Consider the following 19210-nt stretch of genomic DNA (forward strand, 5'->3'; position numbering starts at 1 on the left):
TTTGTCATCTCTTTTAGGGATAAATGTGGTACTCCACAGAAAAGAGAAAGAAATATCACTAAACTCGAGGTCCTCAAGAGAGATCAGACCACATCAACCACACATATAAATCACATCAGTTCAGTTAAAGTTACATTAAAAACGGAGGACAAGTCACAGTTATTCAATGCCAAAAACTCATATAGTCCTCAAAAAAAGGAAATGTCAAAGACAGAAGCTGAAGAAAGAGTGTCTGTGGTGAAAACTCGGGACAGTTTTAAAATCTATAATGAAGATGTTCCATTTCTGTCAGTCAGTCAGAGTAATTACTCAAGAAACCCAGCACAATCTCTGGAACCCAGTTTAGGGTCTAAACAGCCTAAACATATTAATAGCAATCTATCTTCATCTTTAAGTGATACTCAAGAGGAAAAGCGGTATCTTACAGGTAATGAGGAGGTGTACGGGCGTTCCCACATTCCTGAGCAGCTTATGCATCTCTATAGCCAGCCCATTGCCATCCTTCAAACATCTGACCTTTTCTCCACCCCAGAGCACTTACACACTGCTAAGTCAGCTACTTTGCCAAGGAAGGGACAGTTAGTCTATGGCCAGTTGGTGGAACCAGTAAATAGAGAGAACTTTACCCAGACATTGCCCAAAATGCCAATGCATCCTCAGCCCCCAGATGCCAGGGAAGAGAACAACCCACTTGAAGGTCAGCAGAGCTTGCCATCCCAAACTTCAGATTGGAGCCGATATTCGAACAGCTTACTCGAATCTGTCTCTGTTCCAGGAACACTAAACGAAGCTGTCGTAATGACCCCCTTTTCGTCAGAACTTCAAGGAATTTCAGAGCAGACCCTCCTGGAACTGTCCAAAGGAAAACCCTCCCCACATCCCCGAGCCTGGTTTGTTTCTCTCGACGGGAAGCCAGTCGCCCAAGTGAGACATTCCTTCATAGACCTGAAAAGGGGCAAGAGAACCCAGAGTAACGATACAAGTCTGGACTCTGGGGTGGACATGAATGAACATCACTCGAGTAGAAAACTCGAGAGAGAGAAGACTTTCATCAAAAGCATGCATCAGCCGAAGATCCTTTACTTAGAAGATTTGGATCTGAGTAGCAGTGAGAGTGGAACCACCATCTGCTCCCCTGAGGACCCAGCCTTAAGGCACATCCTTGATGGAGGGAGTGCAGCGATCCTAGAGCACCCCGGAGAAGAGTCCCCAGGAAGGAAGAGCAATGTTGAAGATTTTGAAGCCACTATATCCCCCACAAAAAAACGGGGTAGACCACCCCTGGCCAAAAGAGATAGCAAGACTAACATCTGGAAGAAGCGGGAAGAACGCCCACTGATTCCCCTAAATTGACACCAGTTGCTGCTGTGTCTCTGCTGTGTCTCTGCTGTGTCGTGCTGTTGAATCTTGCTTCTTGTAAATTGCAGTATGAACAGAAATTGAGACTGAGCAATCTCATGATCCCAAGACATGTTTCAAGCAGAGTAAATAGTAGCATGGTAGTTGAGCAATGAGAGAGAAAGACACAAAGGAATATTTTTGTCTGACTGCTGAAGTATCCAAGAAAACAAATACAGAGGAACTCTTTACTGTGAAAAGGTGTATTCCTAAAGTTGATTCCCAAAAATGTTGCCTCTGCTTTAATGACTACTCCCGCCAAGTGTTTAGAAATGCCACTGTATTTTTAAGATATATTCTAATGAAATATTACTGTTCTGTTCTCCCTTGCCTATGCTTGAGCTTGATAGATGTTCTGGAGCAATACCATTCTAGAATTTAAAGGCTGAGTGTTTTTTTTCCTTTCTCTTCTTTTTTTTGACAATAAACAATATATACTTTGTATCATCCTAAGAGTATATCCCATACTCTTATAAGAAGCAGAGGAAGCTGTTTCTTTGCTAGAGAAGGAAGCCCCAGATTTTTGGTTGTTTTTTGAAAATAACTTTCTGGAATGAACTGTTAATTTCTTATTAAAAATCTGAGAAATGAATAATCTAATACTGAAGTTATTTTTCAGTTTTCTTCTCCCCACTGTCAAAATGCTTTTAAGAAAAATTTACCAGTACGAAATAAAATTAAACAGAGTCTAAAATAAGTTGAAATATATTTTAATAAAAGTTATAGCTATTTAATGGCTATTTGATATTAAAAACATCAGTGAATAGAAACACCCAATATGAGCACATATTAAAAGTATGGAGATAAAGGAAACATTTCCATCTTTTTCTTAAATGTTAATGAACAGAGAAATGTCATTTTCTTGAAATTTGATAACTTCAGAGTACCAGGCATATATAGATGTTCTTCTAGTTGATATTCTTAAATTAGATTTGAGGAAAACAGTTCAATTTCATAGAAAAATATTTCTTTTAAATCACATAGAGCTTTTCAACTTTTTTCCCTTCCAGTTTTGTAAATACTGTATTCATAGTTTTTCATCATTGTATTCAGTTATGAACACCTTTAATTATTCCCCTGATTTTAATTATGCCCCTTAGTTCTGAATTTTTATTCTTAGCTTGAAAGTGAAATCATTTTTGTTCATTAAAATCCATTCACTTTTAAAAATTTACAAGAAGACAATTGTTTGAAATAGCCTTTTCCATAGGGAAAATGAAATTAGATTATTTCTCATTCTCACTTATTCAACAAGGAGATCCAAGCCTCATAAACAAGCTACAGGAAGCAAAGTCAGTCACTTTTGATCAAATTTTACACAGATTAAAGGCAACTGTCCCATCCATCCCTGCTCCAAGACAGACTTCTGATTTTTTTCTTGTAATCATTTCTGGGCCATCTAACTTATCAAATAGTATCCCTATCTTCTGCATTAACCCAAAGAACTTAAAGACCTAGGCAAAGTTTGCTACTTTTCACCCAATCCATATAATATATAAATGTTTAGGGTAATGCCTAGGTTTACTTTTGGGAGGGGTGGGTGGGGAGTGATAAGGCACCAAATTAGAGGCTTATTGGTATTTACAAAAAGATGCATTAAAATTACATGAATGAAAGTGACAAGGGAAAGGTTAAGGATTAGTGCTCTGCTGAAGTGCCTTTGATATAGACTTGCTTTATTAGAAGGATATGGTAACATCTTTTTTAAATGTGCATTTTCTTTGTCAAACAGATGTGCAGTTTTTATTAAATAGAGACCCAGCGTTTCATGTTGGAACAATGCATTTTGCATGCAAGTGACATTTATCTTTTAAGTATCCATTTTATATTGGTAAGTTATTAGAATGAAGATAGAAGCTATAGTAAAATGTTGCACTTCAATAATTTAAGTGTTTGTTTTTCCCACCATTAAAAATGTTGCATCTCTTAGCTTGGTCATGAAATACACAGATAGTAGAGGTTATATTATTCCCACATTCCATTTATTCATTCTCATGTAAACAAAAAGAGAAGTTGTATCCCCAAGGGCTTTTCTAGAAATGGGTTTGTTTTTTTGTCTTTCTTTTTGGTGTTGTTGTTTCAGCATAAAACCTTATTTTTTTATATACTGCACATTCTGTATCCAATTGGGAAGTATAGGCTATTTATCTTTTTTAATGATCAAAAACGTGTAACTTCTTATTTGTGAGTAGTTCAGAGAACTGTTAAAAAAACTGAAGCCATCTACTTTTTCTTAACCCAAATGATAATAAACCTACAATAGTCACAACTTTCTTAAATTTTTAAATTGAAAACCAACAGTTTTTCTGCAAATGTAAACCTAGAAAATTTTGGTCACATATTGCTAACATTTGTTGATCCTTTGTATGTACTTTGGATATATCTTGAGAGTAAAATTATCCCTCAATTAACTGATGGATTAATTTACTAAAGCACAGCTATATGTATTTTTGAATACATATTATGATCTTCAGACTTTATAAAATTCATTTTTATGACATATAATGCATTGTATAGGGATTATGCCCTTTTGTAGTACAGAGTATATGCGAAGGTCACAAATGTTGAGAAATAAAAGCACTTCTTTGCTTTGGCAATCATTTTTCAAATCACTTTTAGTGTGCTTGCCTCCTCTGCTTTCAATGCTTATTACAGCGTTTTAGGGATCTGCAGGTCAAATAATGCCCCTCAAAATTTATTAGAAAGGTGAAGCTCACAATTACATATTCACTCATATTTCTCTATAGACTAGCATTGTACTGATTGTGACTGTTAATTTCCATCTCTGATCTAGAGATCACATTTTGCCCTACTGTTTCTAAGTGTTTCTATCTTTTGTATTCTTTCATCAGAGGAATCTCAAATTTCAGTGTATTTATTGCCATCATTACTATATTTACTGCTGAAAACTGTAACAATATGAAGATTTGTAAAATGTTAAAATAGCTCATTAAAGATAATAAAATCTAAAAAGATACTTGCATTGTTTAATTTGGAGCAAATTATGAAATGTTTTTCTCTGAATCGTCCTTTAATCTAGTAAATACTTAGTCATTTTATTTTGTAGTACACTTCCACTAGTAAAATATATTTTGCTACCTGAGTTTATAGAACTCTTTTGTAGTTTGTATATTCCAAAGTTCACATTTTTACAAAGTTGTGTAAAATGCTATTTTCAAAATACCTAAGTGAGAAAATGATGTGGTTGTCCCTGGTTTTAGTTTTTGTACTTTTAAATAATACATCCATTAATGTTACATTTTCTTTAAGAGTTCTTCTGCTCAGTTAATTGAACAGTAAGTGCAGAGCATTTGTATTTTTAGACTTTAGAATAATTACCCTGGTTGCCATCTTTTAGACATGTTATGAAGCATAAGTCAGTGTGGTACTAGAATACCACTGGTGACTTCCAGTGGGAAAAAAGGCTCTGAATCCTCTCACAAAAGCTGTAAATGATGCCCAGAACTGGCATTGAAATCCCTGCTGATTTCAGTCAGGCACTGGCTGCCCTTGTTCCAGGGCCTGATTTCCATCTACAAGAGTCTTGAGTCTTAAGAGAAATGATACAGTTCCTGGGGGAGTCATGGAAAACCAAAAACTCACATAGAACTGGGGCAGTAGGAAACAGATTTTACAAATAACCGAAACATGGTGGCCAAACCTAATGGTTTTGCATTGTCTTCAAAGTCTCCTGTAAGATCAATAGGTAAGTTAGTGAAAAATACTTCACCTATCAGTACTGTGACAGCTAATTAGGGATTTTCTTTTCAAATTACAAACTATGGAAATGCTAAAGTGTGCCACAGTGTTGCTTTATTTTGATTTAATCAAATCATCTCTTGCCTTTTTTATTTAATTTATTTATTTTGAATACCCATCCCTCCACCAGTGTCCATTTCCCACCACCATGGATTCCAGTATCCCTCCCCCCCCCCCCATCCCACCCTACCTCTGTGGCAGGGCATCCAGGTCCCAAACAGCCAATATCACCGGGAAGTCCCAGATGGGGTAGGTGCTGCATCCCGCCTTCTCGAGATGGAACCCCAGTGACCATGAGCCTCTACAAGCATAGCTATGGCATGCGGGAATCAGGACATTTTTTCCAAACTGCATAAGCGCCCGCGCGACATCTCCTTATATACAAAGTGATCAATGGAAAGTAAATAATCCAACGTTTCTCCCTGAAAATCAGGCCTTTTTTTTATTGGCCAAATCTGTTTTCTTTTTCTTTTTCTTTTTTATTGAATCACAGTGAGATACAGTTACAAGCTTTCATGTTTGAGTTACAATCATACAATGTTCTAACATCCAATCCTCCACCAGTGCACATTCCCACCACCAATCTCCCCAGTATATCCTCCGTTTCCCACCCTTCCCATGCCTCCCTTGCAGATAATTTCCCCCATACTCTCTACTTTTGGGCATTAGGGTTTGCAATACAGATACTGAAAGGCCATCATGTTTGATCCTTTATCTACTCTCAGCACACCCTTCCCGACCAATCCTTCCAACCAACATTTTCTTCGTGATCCCTTCTCTATTTCAGCTGCCTTCTCCTCCTGCTATTTCTTGTCTTTTTATTGCTGAATTGCTTTATCTTTATATAGATATATATAGGTGGATAGAAAAAACATAGAGAGTTACATCTATCTATCCATAAATGTTACACGGAGAAGACTTAATTCCCTCAGTTTGCTCTCATACCAACTGGGATAAAATTGTGAGTAATCTGCCCTTAGAATTGGAATGATTAGCTTCTTTGCTCGAGGTAAAGGCCCTCCCGTTGATCGTCGATTTGCTCGAGCGGGCCCAGTAACGTCTCCATTGGAGACTTTGTTGTTACTGTGTTTGGCATATCGAATACTCTCGGTAGCTTGCTGGGCTCTCCGAGAGGGGCGGAGGAATCGAACTCGGGTCGGCCATGTTGGCCACTTGTAAGGCGAACGCCCCACCGCTGTGCTATCGCTCCAGCCTTTTAAAAGCTGTATTTTCCTTTTTTTCTACTTTGAGCTTCTCTTTGGGAAAAATGAAGTTCTTTTTCTTGGCTTATTTTTTTTTTCTATAAAAACAGCTTAGGAAAGAACCATATGACAGTGGTTGAGGGAATGATATAGCAGCTCTGCAATGATAAAACAATGATTTAAATAGCAGTTTAACTATAGCAACTCAATAAAATAACAGAAATCCTAGCATTTGGCTAGAGAAAAAAATGTAATTGATCTCTAGATGTAGAAAGCAATTACAATTTAGTGTTAAATACAAAAAAGTTAATATACTTAGCTGCAAGTAATTTTAAGCTTAATTTACTTTATCTGAATTTTTCATAGAGAATTTATGCTATTTTTTTTCTCTAAAATATTTCTTCTTAGTGGCTGGAGAAATACTACAATGAGTAAGGCTCTTAAATTTTATGCAGCTGACCAGGGTTCAATTCCATCATTCCATGTGGTTCCCTAAGTACTGCCAGGTGTGCCTCCCCAAACCAATAAATAAAAATAAAATAGTTTATCATAAAGCTCACGTTGTAAAATTTCTGCAGTTGAGTCCAGAGAAATAGTACAGCGCACAGGGGGCTTGCCTTGCACCAGCTGGCCCTGGATTTGATGACCAGCACCACATACTATTCCTTGAGACTGCAACAGTCATCCTTGAGCATCGCAGATGCGACCCCCAGAATAAAAATTTCTGTAATGTTTGTCATAACAGTTGCAGTAACACTTCATTATCTATAGATGATGATTATTCTTCTACTGGGAAAGTTCACATGCTGAGAATTAATGTGTCATATTTTCACCTTAAGTGACAAAACAATTTTTTAGTTGAGTCCCGTTTTTCCTGATTTTCAAACCTGGTACTTGCTGTGGTTGTAAATAATAATCTCATAATACTATAGGGATGTCTTCAATTTTCCTCATGATTTTGTCTTTTTTCCTGTTCTTCAGGTTGGAAGTTTCATAATCTATATGTTGACTGCTTCTAATCCTTGTAGACTTTATTAAGACACTAAACTAACTGCAGACAGTCTGAATCAAAACAAGCCCAGATAATTGCATTCCCAAGAGCCTCTGTGTTTGAGCAGCTTATTTAAGACTTTCCTAAAGATGATACTAAAAAGCATAATCGTGGCTATTAAACAATATGGAGTAGGTATTTCAGAGTATTAACTTTATATATTTCCATACATTATTCTAGAGTTTTCTTATTGTTTTATGTAGAAATATATATATATATATATATATATATATATGCTTCAATTTGTTCCTAATATTCAGGAATATCTATTTTGAAACCATGTTATCTCATTATACTGCTAAACAATTTGCATACTTACAGAAAGGTTTAGTTAGTAGCATTTACTTTTAAAAATATTAGCAATTTTTGCTGATAATTATTTTATAATGTTTATTTGTAATAAACACTAAGTGAAAGAGATTAAGTATTGGGGAAATTCAGTGACTAGCGAAGGAATGAAAGAATATTTCAAATTCCATAGGTTGGTGGGTCATCTAGATTTCCTGTACAACTCTGGGTCAGGTGTGAGTTATGTGACTTGCACATCAAATATTAGATTTGATACAGGCAATAGAGAGTTGTAGGATTTTAGGTGGTTGTGTCAAGTTAGAGATAAAAGTAGATGACCCAAAAATAATGTTTTTGTTAATGTTATTGAATATAATTTCTTTGATGACATTAAAATTCTTTTTTACTTTCAGTGTTACAAATAATGTATATTTAAGTTCAAAGGAAAAGTGACTTGTCTCTAAAATATTGTAAATATGGCCTTTGTTACCTTTGATCTCAGGTTGGTTTTAACTCAAGCTTACTCTTCAAGCTTTTGCTCTCCCTTGAACCTATCTTTCTTTTTTTTTTCTTTTTGGGTCACACCTTGCGATGCACAGGTGTTACCCCTGGCTCTGCACTCAGGAATTACTCCTGGCAGTGCTCAGGGAACCATATGGGATGCTGGGAATTGAACCCGGGTCAGCTGCGTGCAAGGCAAACGCCCTACCCACTGTGCTATCACTCCAGCCCCTTGAACCTATCTTTCTGGCTTCTGTTTCTTCACTTGCTTATTTATACTCTGGAGAAGCCTGTATTCTCTCTTCAATATATGTTTCTCTCTTTATCTCCCCTCACATCTTTTTAAATAAGTTTCAATAAAAACTGTTTTACTTCACAAACAAGAATTGGGTATAACTCAATTTTTCTAAGTAGAATTTTATTTAAAATAAGTTTATTGCTTCATTATTAAATTAGATGTTTTCTATATTGAAAAACTCAGGAGAATTTGAGGGTCAATGCAACTAAGAATACAATTTCACATTTCTAGTCAGTTTCCACATATGAAGCTGACAATGTTTAGTCCATCTTTTATGTGTCTCAACTGAGAAATAAGGGGTTGCAGAAAGAGGCTAGGCAATAATTTACCACAGTTGACAATTCTTAGATAAAAGGCATCACTACTCTTTAAAGAATGCTTTTTTTTTTAACAGTACTCAGGGTCCAAGGACCACTTCCTTTAATACTTGGCTAGGGAGGAACAAGCGTTATCATTTAGTACTTGCTGTTAATAAAAGTGCTGCTCAGGCCTGGAGATGCTGGGGCTACCAGGGTCACAACTAGTGGTCCTATGTGTTTGAAATGTTTTTCCAAGAATCAGTCTCACGGCCTTGCACGTGCAAGGCACTTCCTCCAATTTTCAAGCTATCACCTTAGACCAATATTCTTTTTCTTGTTTTGGAGATACACCTTGTGGTACTTGGCTCTGTGCTCAGAAGTGACTCCTGGTGGTGTTCAGCGAACCAAATATGATTCCAAGGGTTGGACTGAAGTTTTGTGTGCAAGCCACTCATGTCAACTCCTGAACTATATCTCTGTCCTTAAAAAAATGTTGTAGGACTTTCCTTGACAGTGCCTGAGAATCACAAGAACCACAGCTTGACATACTGGAGTGTGGTACATGGTTCCAGGGATAGAATCTGGTGCCTTGCACGTGCAAAGATCAGGTCCCATAGAAGCTGATTGTTGGAACTGGATCAGATAGGTATCACCGATAGCAGTAAGTGTTGAGCCTTGAGATGCCAGAACTCTCCATGATGATTTTGTACTAGAGAATAAGAGAATAATTCTGGTATGTAGGGGATCCCTTAGGATTGAAGTTGTATTGTTCAGTACTGTCATACAATTTGCCACCATACTTCATATTAACTCTCATAAGTCAGTTAATTGCTCAGGCTCTAAGATGATTTGGCATCAAACCTTGAAGATGAATAAAAAAATGTTTTCATGAGCCTATTATGTAGCATTCAGGAATCGATAGAACCTCAGTTGTTTTGGATTTATTTTCATTTTCATTTTTTTTTTTCTTTTTATACAGTGCTAGAAATCAAACCTAGGATTTCTTACAGGCCAGCACTCTGATCAACAAACCCTAGCCCTAGAATCTGCTTATTCTTATTTCTTTTTAGCCCTGCCCCTATTATGTATACTAATTGCTTATTCTGTGTGTGTATGTGTGTATGTGTATGTGTGCATGTGCATGCATATGCCTTGCACGGAGCTGACCTGGGTTCTATCTCCGGCTTTCCATAAATTCCCAATCCCTGCTAAGAGTGATCCCTAAGTACAGAGTCACACCTGAACATCATCAGGTGTGACTTATTTTTTTTTTAACCCAACACTGTGATTTTTAGTGGTGGGCTACCACCTTAATACCAGGCACCGCTGCATGGAGCCAATGATTTTATTTTGTTATTTTTAAATTTTTTAAAATTGAATCACCCTGAGATACAGGTACAGACCTACAGACTTTCATGATTACTTTTCAGTCATACAATGATCAAGCACCCATCCCTCCACCAGTGCCCATTCTCCACCACCAATGTTCCTAGTATCCTTCCTGCCACTCCTATCCCTTCCCAGCCCCTGCCTCTATGGTAGGCACATTCCCTCTTACTCTCTCTCCTTTGGGGTGTTTTCAATACAGGTACTAAGAGACCACTCATGTTTGGTCCATAGTCCACTTTCAGAACACATCTCACATCCTTAGTGATCCCTCCAACCATCATTTACTTAGTGATTCCATCTCTGTCCTCGCTGCCTTTTCCCCCAGCATGTGAGGCCAGCTTCCAAGCCGTGGTGTGATCCTCCTGGCCCTTATCTCTACTGTCCTTAGGTGTTAGTCTCCTATTACGTTACTTTATATTCCACAAATGCGTGCAGTCATTCTATGTTCCTCTCTTTCTGACTCATTTCACTAAGCATGATACTCTCCATGTCCATCCACTTATAAGTAAATATCATGATTTCATCTTTCCTAACAGCTGCATAGTATTCCATTATGTAGATATACTAAAGTTTCTTTAACCAGTCGTCTGTTCTCGGGCACTTGGAATTTTTTCATATACTGGCAATTGTGAACAGTGCTTCAATAAACATACAGGAGCAGATGTCATTTCTACTGTATTTCTTGCATCTCCGGGATATGTTTCAAGAAGTGCTATTGCTGGGTCATTTGGAAGCTCAATTTCCAGTTTTTGGAGGAATGTCCATATTGTTTTCCATAAAGACTGGACCAGTCGGTGCTCCCACCACCAAATGAATGAGAGTCCCTTTATCCATGCATCTGCGCCAGCACTGGTTGTTCTTTTTGATGTGTGCCAGTTTCTGTGGTATAAGATGATATCTCATTGTTGTTTTGATTTGCATCTCCCTGATGATTGGTGATGTGCCTTTAGGCAATTTGTATTTCTTTTTTGAGGAAGTTTCTGTTCATTCCTTCTCCCCATTTTTTGATGGGGTTGAATATAATATATATTGGGTAAATAATTTTTTACATTCCATGGGCTTTCTGTATTTTGGTCACTGTTTCTTTTGAGAGGCTGAAGCTTCTTACTTTAATATAATCCCATTTGTTTATTTTTTTTTCCATTTGCTTGGTCATTGGTGTTTCATCCTTGAAGATGCCTTTAACTTCAATATCATGAAGGTTCTGCCTACATTTCCCTCCATGTACCTTATGGATTCAGGTCTGATACTAAGGTCTTTAATCCATCTGGATCTGAATCTTGTGCTTGGCTTTAGTCAGAGGTCTTATTTCATTTTTTTTGCATATAGTTGTCCAATTTTCCCAGCACCACTTGTTGAAGAGGCTTTCCTTGCTCCACTTCACATTTCTTGTTTCTTTATCAAAGATTAAGTGATCATATACTTTATCAAAGATTAAGTGATCATATACTTGAAAGGCTAGTAGTGTCAGAATAGTCAACTCTGTTCCATTGGTCTGCTGGTCTGTCTCTATTCCAACACCATGCTGTTTTAACTACCACTGCTTTGTAGTACAGTTTGAAGTTGGGGAAGGTGATCACCCATCTTCTTTTTCCCCAGGATTGCTTTAACTATTTGTGGGGGTTTATTGCTCCATATGAATATCAGGAGTGTTTTGTCTATTTTTTTGAAAATTGTCATGGGTATACTTATAGGGATTGCATTGAATCTGTATAAAGCTTTGGAAAGTATTGCCATTTTGACAATGTTAGTCCTCCCAATCAATGAGCAGGGGAATGTGTCTCCATTTCCTAGTATCCTATTTTATTTCTTGAGGTAGTGTTTTGTAGTTTTCTTTGTGTAGGTACTTCAACTCTTTAATTAAGCTGATTCCAATGTACTTGATTTTCTGAGTCACTATAGTGAATGGGATTTAAAAAAATCTTTATTCTCTTTTATTATTTGAATATAGGAAACCCATGGTCTTTTGTGTATTGATTTTGTAACCTCTGTACTATACAAACCTATAGTTTCTAGGAGTTTCTTGGTAAAGGCTTTAGCATTCTCTAAGTATAAATATCATGTCATCTACAAACAGTGAGAGCTTGATTTCTTCCTTTCGTATCTGGATGCCCTTGATATCTTTTTTTTTTTTTTTGCCTAACTGCTATGGAAAGTACTTTCAATACTATATTGGATAGAAGTGGTGACAGTGGGCAACCTTGTTCCTGGTCTTAGAGGGAAGACTTTTAGTTTTTCCCCATTGAGAATAATGCTTGCTGTGGGCTTATGATAGATGGATTGACTATATTGAGAAAGTTCCTTTGACTCCCATTTTGCTGAGCTTTCTTATCATAAATGAGTGCTGGATCTTGTCTAATACCTTCTCTGCATCTATTGATGTGATCATATGGTTTTTATCTTTCCTCTTTTGATATGGTGTATTATGTTGATTGACTTGAGAAGTTAAACCATCGTTGCATCTGTAGGATGAATCCTACTTGACTGTGGTGTATGATCTTTTTGATGAGTCGTTGGATTCTACTTGCTTAGTATTTTGTTGAGGATCTTTGAATCTGTGTTCATCAGGGATATTGGCCTATAATTCTCTTTTTTGTGGTGTCTCTGTTTGCTCTTGGTATGAGGGTGATATTTGCCTCATAGAAACTGGAAGTGTTTCTGTTTCCTCAATTTCTTGGAAGGGCTTGAACAGAATTGGGGAGTAAGTTCTCTTTGAGATTTGGAAGAATTCATTAGTGAATCCATCTGAGCCAGGGCTTTTGTTTTTTTGGGAGACTTTTGATTATTATTTCAATTTCCTTGATAATGATTGGTCTGTTCAGGTATTCTAAGTCTTCCTGGGTCAACTTTGGGAGATTATAGGAGTCCAGGAATGTATCCATTTCTTTGAGGTTGTCTTGTTTCATGGCATAAAGTTTCTCAAAGTAATCTCTGATTATCCTTTGACTTTCTGTGGTTTCTGTTGTATGTCCCCCTTTTCGTTTCTGATTCTGTTTATTAGGGGTCTCTCTCTTTCCTTGTGAGTCTTGCTAGTGGTTTATTGATCTTATTTTCTCAAAGAACCAGCTCTTGGTTTCATTGATCTTTTGGATTGTTTTTCGGGTTTCCATGTCATTAATGCTTTCTATAAGTTTTATTATTTTCTTCCTCCTGACTGATTTGGGCTCCTTTTGTTGGTCATTCTCCAAGAACTTAAGCTGTGAGTGGGCTCACTCTTGCATCCTGAGGAATGCTTGTAGAGCAATAAACTTTTCTCTTAACACAGTTTTTGCCATGTCCCGTAGGTTGTGGTAACTCGTGTCTTCATACTCATTCATCTCCAGGAATCTTTTTATTTCCTCTTTAATTTCCTTTCTAAGCCACTCATTGTTCAGTAGTCAGTTGCTTAATTTCCAGGTGTTCAATTTGATTTTCCATTTCTGTGTGTGATTCACTTCTATTTTCAGTGCATCTGAAAAGATCGTTGATACAATTTCACAGTTTCTATCCTCTTAATTTTATGGAGGTATGTTTTGTGGCCCAGCGTGTGGTCTCTCTTGGAGAATTTCTCATATGCACTTGAGAAGAATGTGTATTCAGCTTTTTGGAGATGAAATGTCCTATACTTATCTACTATGCCCATGTCTTCCATTTCTTCACTCAGATAAAGTATGTCCTTGCTGAGCTTTAGTCTGGTTGATCTATTGAGAGGTGATAGAGCGGTGTTGAAATCTCCAACTATTATTGTGTTGCTATCAGTGTCTTCAAGTCTATGAGCAGTTGTTTTAAGTGTTTTGTGATTCCTGATTAAGTGCATATATATTTTAGAGTGTGAGTTCTTCCTGAGATACAGATTCTTTGATCATTATGAAATGCCCTTCACTGTCTCTTGTAACCTTCAGTCTGAATCTGTGTGATCTGATATTAGTATGGCCACCGAAGCTTTTTTGAGGGAGTTGTTTGCTTGTACAATTGTTTTTCATCCTTTCATTTTAAGTCTGTGTTTGCTCTGTTGTTCAAATGTGTTTCTTGCAGGCAGCAAAATGTTGGGTTCAATTTTCAGATCCATCCTGTCACTCTGGGTCTTTTAATTGGCGCATTTAGCTCAATGACATTGAGAGAGATTATGGTTATGGGGTTTTGTCTCATCTTTCTGCCAAAGTTTGGTGTATTTGAGGGTCTTGTCTTGTGTTAAAGTAGTCCGCTTAGTTGCTCTTGTAACCATGGTTTTGAGGCTATGAAGTTCCTGAATTGTTATTTGAAGCTGTGTATTGTTCCTTCTGATATGAATAAGAGTCAGGTTGGATAAAGTATTCTAGGGGAGGCATTTATTTCATTGAGTTTTTTTTTCACTATATCCCATCACTGGTTTTGGGCCCTTGGGGTTTCATCGGATAAGTCTGCAGTGAATCTTAAGGATGCTCCCTTATAAATAATTACTTTTTTAGATCTTGCTGTTTTGGGGGGCTGGAGCAATAGCACAGCGGGTAGGGTGTTTGCCTTGCACAAAACCAACCTGGCCGACCTGAATTCCACCCGAGTTCGATTCCTCCGCCCCTCTCAGAGAGCCCAGAAAGCTACCGAGAGTATCTCGCCCACATGGCAAAGCCTGGCAAGCTACCTGTGGCATATTTAATATGCCAAACGCAGTAACAAGTCTCACAATGTTACTGGGCCCACTCAAGCAAATTGATGAACAACGGGAGGACAGTGACAGTGACAAGCTGTTTTCAGAATTTTATCTCTGTCTATGGTTTTTGTCATTCTGATCAGGACGTGTCTTGGAGTATTTTTATTTAAATTTATTTTAGCTGCTATCCTTCAGGTCTCCTGAATCTGATTGCATGTGCTCTTCAGCTCTGGGAATGTCTTGGTAATTATGTCTTTGACAGTTTCTTCGTCAGGATTTTCTTCCTGTCCCTCTGGGGCTCCAATGATTATTATGTTATTTCTCTTGGCTTCATCCTGATTTTCTCTTGATATCTGTTGGTTTATTTTGAGGCTCTTTTCCATTTTCTGCTGTTTTCTGGAGAGTCTCTGCATATCATCTTGGAGTTCACTGATTTATTCTCAGCAGCTGTTACTCTATTGCTGAGGCCCTCCACTGAGTTTTTCATTTCACTTACCAAGTTTTTTAAGTCTGTCATTTCTGCTTGTATTTTTGTTTGTATTTTCCTCACTTCTGCTCCATAGCCTCTTGTATTTTATCAGCAGTGAAACCCATTTCTTCTTTGAGCTCTTTCTACATCCTTCAAAGCTCCATTTTAAATTCTTTATCTGAGAGGTTTAGATTTGGCCCTCTAGAACTGTGAGTTACCATGGATAGTCTTGGTCGACATGATGAACTCAGACAGTCTCTCACCCTCTTCATTCCATTCTAGGCCATGGGTCCCGATGTGGACTTCTTTGGCTGATCTTCTCAGTCCTATCTTGGCATTAAAATCACTGATCTTGTATCAGGTGTGGTCTTCTTCATAGAACTCCAGCTCCGTGTAGAACTTCTCAATTTCCCCTCATCATAATTGGATGTTGGTGCGTAGACAATGAAGATAGAAACTGCCAGCAGTGAGCCATATCTATTCAAGTGTAATCGTCTGATTCGGGTTGTTAGGCATTCGAATGAATCAATGCTCATGGCCAAGTTCATGTTGACAAGGACACCGATGCCTCTGACGCCTCTTTTGTTGCATGTTCCGAGGAACAGTTCTTCTCCAGTGTCAAAAACGGTGTGATGTGACTGATGCCTTCTAGTCTTGGTCAGACCAATGATGTCGTACTTGATCTTTTGCACTTGTACCATCAGGTCGTCGATGGATGCATCTGATGCCAGCGTATGTGCATTGAAAGTCCAGACAGTCATTTTTGTCTTTCTTTGTTTTGGCAGCCTAGTTTGGTCTTGAGATTTTATCAGCCTCTCCTTCCTCATCCTTCTTATGCTTCCATATTGGTGGCTCTTTCAGGGTCAGGGGAATGATACCCATTGTATTTGCTGGTTTTGGCATATTGAATACGCCATGGATAGCTTGCCAGGCTCTGCCATGCGGGTGGGATATTCTTGGTAGCTTGCCAGGCTCTTTGAGAGGGATATAGGCTTTTAGGGCGGCCTCTAATCACCCTTGCAAGTGTTCCCATGGTTCAAACCATATTCGAACCCTATCAAAATGGTGTGGTGATCCAGGAAGATGGGTATTAAGTGTCCTATGATGTGTCCCACAACCGCAAAGCAGCTGCGTGGTCTGGAAAGCATCCTAGAGTGTGGCGGAGGCTGGGTAGTGGAGGTAGTGGAGATAGTGGAAGTCTGCTGGTGAGGAACTATCTGGTGCCGGTAGGGTGGGTCTTCTGTGTGGAATCCCTAGGTCGCCAGTGATTGGTGGAAGCAGACAGGGCAGGGTAGGTTGGGGCTTCTGGTTTTAATCCCTTGGTCACCTGTGGTTGGTGGGACCAGGCAGAGGATCTCTGTTCCTGGGTCAGTTGCGCCTGGAGTCCGATGTCTCAGAGATCTGCTTACCTGATTCTGTGGGGCTTCACTCATGCATGAGTCTCGGCCCGAGCATCTGGAAAGTGTCCTGGAGTGTGGCGGTGGCTGGGTAGTGGAGTTAGTGGAGGTCAAGAATCAGGGGTGCTGTTTCATTTGCCAAGGTGTCAAAAATCAGATGGGCTGGAGACATAATGAGATTTGGAGATGATCGCTGGACTAGAGCCATAACCGACTGGATTCCACAGGACATCAAAAGATTGCATGGCCGCCCACCTACGAGATGGTCAGACTTCTTCGTCAAGACCCTGAACAATCGGTTTGAGGCTCTTTGTGTTTCTAGAACAAGCAGATGCCATTGGGCTACACTAGCACATGACAGGGATGAATGGAGACGTTACTGGTGCCCACTTGAGCAAATCGATGAGTTACTGGATGTCAAGTGATCGAGTGATCTGAGAAGCTATCTAGTTCATTATTACTGTTCATCTGGACTAGCAACTTCAATCATTAAGCCTGATGAGTTTCTGCATTGTTTTACCATTGTGACCTTTGTGTTTTGAAGTTTTACCCCGTGTTGTTATATGTTTTTGCCCCTGCAGTGGGGTTATCTTTGTGTGTTACCATGGCTTATTGATGGGTAAAGATATGTGATGCCTGGGTTAACTAGTGCTTAATATGGGGGTTCTAGACACAGCAACTTCTTCTCATGGCCGCTTTGCGTCCTCATGGTTTTGTGGTTAGAGATTTTTAAGGTATGCCGTGATTGGTAGATGCAGGGATGCAATGATAGGGGTCCACACATCTGGTGGAAAAATGGGTTTGGTGCTTTGGGGGCGGCAGCTGGTGGGGAAGGGTCTTTCTGTGTGAAATGCTGGGGCAGGTGCTTCCCTTTGATTGGGGGGCCAGGGTTGAGGCAGGGGGCTAGGCACAGCCAGGAGGGTCAACACACCTGTTGGAGGAGGGGTTTCCCACTCTGGGGGCTGTGAAGCCAATGATTTTAAAACATCACTCACCTCTACAGTTTCCTCTTTAGGTTTTTATTCATCTAAATTTTTCTGTATAATTTAAACATATTTAGATACACCATTTCCTTCAAGGGGGAAAGAGTGTTTCAAGAAGGGGTCCCGGCATATGACTTGGTGGAGAGTACCAGTGTTGTAGGTGGGAAGCTTTGAAAACGTTCACATATTTGATCTGAGCTCTGCCATGTTTGATTCTCTATGCCACAGCAAAGTTTCTTAATTACACACAACCAAGATTGCATGACTCCAGCATCACAACAAAGGGAATGTGAGAGAGAAATCTGTTCCCAAAATTCTTTTTGAATCTCTTCATTAATATTTTGTGCATATTCTAAAACTTGTAAGATGTTCTGAAACTTTGGGTAGAAGCTTTCCTCTGTCCTACAGAATCAAATCCATAGAAGAAGAGCAAAATCTTATGTTTCAAGACCATAGACTCCTCAATCATCAACTGTGGCTTTCCAGAAATTGCTGGAAGCTCTCCATTAATGGAGGTAGCAGGGTAAAAAAAAGACCACTTCATGGTCATTAGAAATGGAGTTATCCCTTCACCTCACCTTCTACGGGAAAGAGTCTGCTGATGCTCCTCCCAGAAATTTGGGTGGGGGAAAACAAGAAAGTCACTAGTGAAGTTTGGTGACATCTGCAGTAGGATGCAACATTAAATAAAGTTATTTATTTGATGCTTTTTAATTAAATTATAAGAGATATTCTTAATGTGCTATCTCACATCAACACCATCAAAGAGCCCAAAAGGTCCCAGTGTTATCTTTAGTCCACTTTTTCTTTCCCCTTCACATTCCCCTTTCTTGTCATTCTCAATTCTGTAATTTGGGAACAAGGATTTGCCAACATTTGATACCTTCTATTCCCTTGCCTTGTTTCTCTATATACCACAAATAAGTGAGAACATCTGATATTTGTTCTCCCTCTGATTTCTTTTGCTTAACATGATATTCTTCAATGCCATTTGGGTTTAAGCAAACTGCATGATTTTTTCCTCTTATGGCTACATAGTATTATATTGTGTGTATATACCACAACTTTTTATCCATTCATAGGTTGTTAGACATTTGGGTTGTTCTCATATTCTGGCTATTGTATTAAGCTCTGCAATAAAAATAGGTTATAAGGGCCAGAGCAATTGTGCAGTTGGTAGGGCCTTTGCTTTGCATGCAGCTGACCAGGTTTCAATCCCCTGCTTTCCATATGGTCTCTGAGCCCTGCCAGGAATGATCCCCAAGCACAGTGAATGAGGGTCCTAAAGGGAACTTTTTAATTATCCCCTTCCCCAAGGCTTTATCCCTCTCCCCATTTGCACTAAAGCAGAAGAGTACTAAGGCACTATACTAAGAATGGACTGTATCTCTCCACTGTGGATGCCAACAAACTTCACCAAAATAATTAATTTTAACCAAAAAGGTAAAAGATTTGTATCCTTGAAACTATATGAAACCGATAAAAGGTAGCAGACAGAGATAAAACTGAAATTTATTCTGGAGGGTGGAGAGATAGTACCATGGGTAGGGCACTTGCTTTGCAGGCA

General features: G+C 38.7%; 1 protein-coding gene across 2 annotated transcripts in view; it reads left to right on the forward strand.

The window, feature by feature from the left end:
• The window catches only part of FAM171B (family with sequence similarity 171 member B), a 68261-nt gene extending 66735 nt beyond the window's left edge, over window positions 1-1526 (forward strand). Inside the window, exons 8-9 of one of the 2 annotated variants that reach the window (XM_056111649.1) lie at window positions 18-427; window positions 776-1526. In XM_056111649.1, coding sequence (XP_055967624.1) covers window positions 18-427; window positions 776-1353 — 988 coding nt within the window. In that variant the 3' untranslated portion in view covers window positions 1354-1526. Of the gene's footprint in view, window positions 1-17 lie in introns of both variants that reach the window. The other variant, XM_056111648.1, reaches the window with a different exon arrangement.
• The last annotated feature ends 17684 nt before the right edge of the window (window positions 1527-19210 follow it).

This window comes from Sorex fumeus, unplaced genomic scaffold, assembly GCF_029834395.1.
Source record: "Sorex fumeus unplaced genomic scaffold, SorFum_2.1 ptg000014l, whole genome shotgun sequence".
Classification (NCBI taxonomy): Eukaryota; Metazoa; Chordata; class Mammalia; order Eulipotyphla; family Soricidae; genus Sorex; species Sorex fumeus.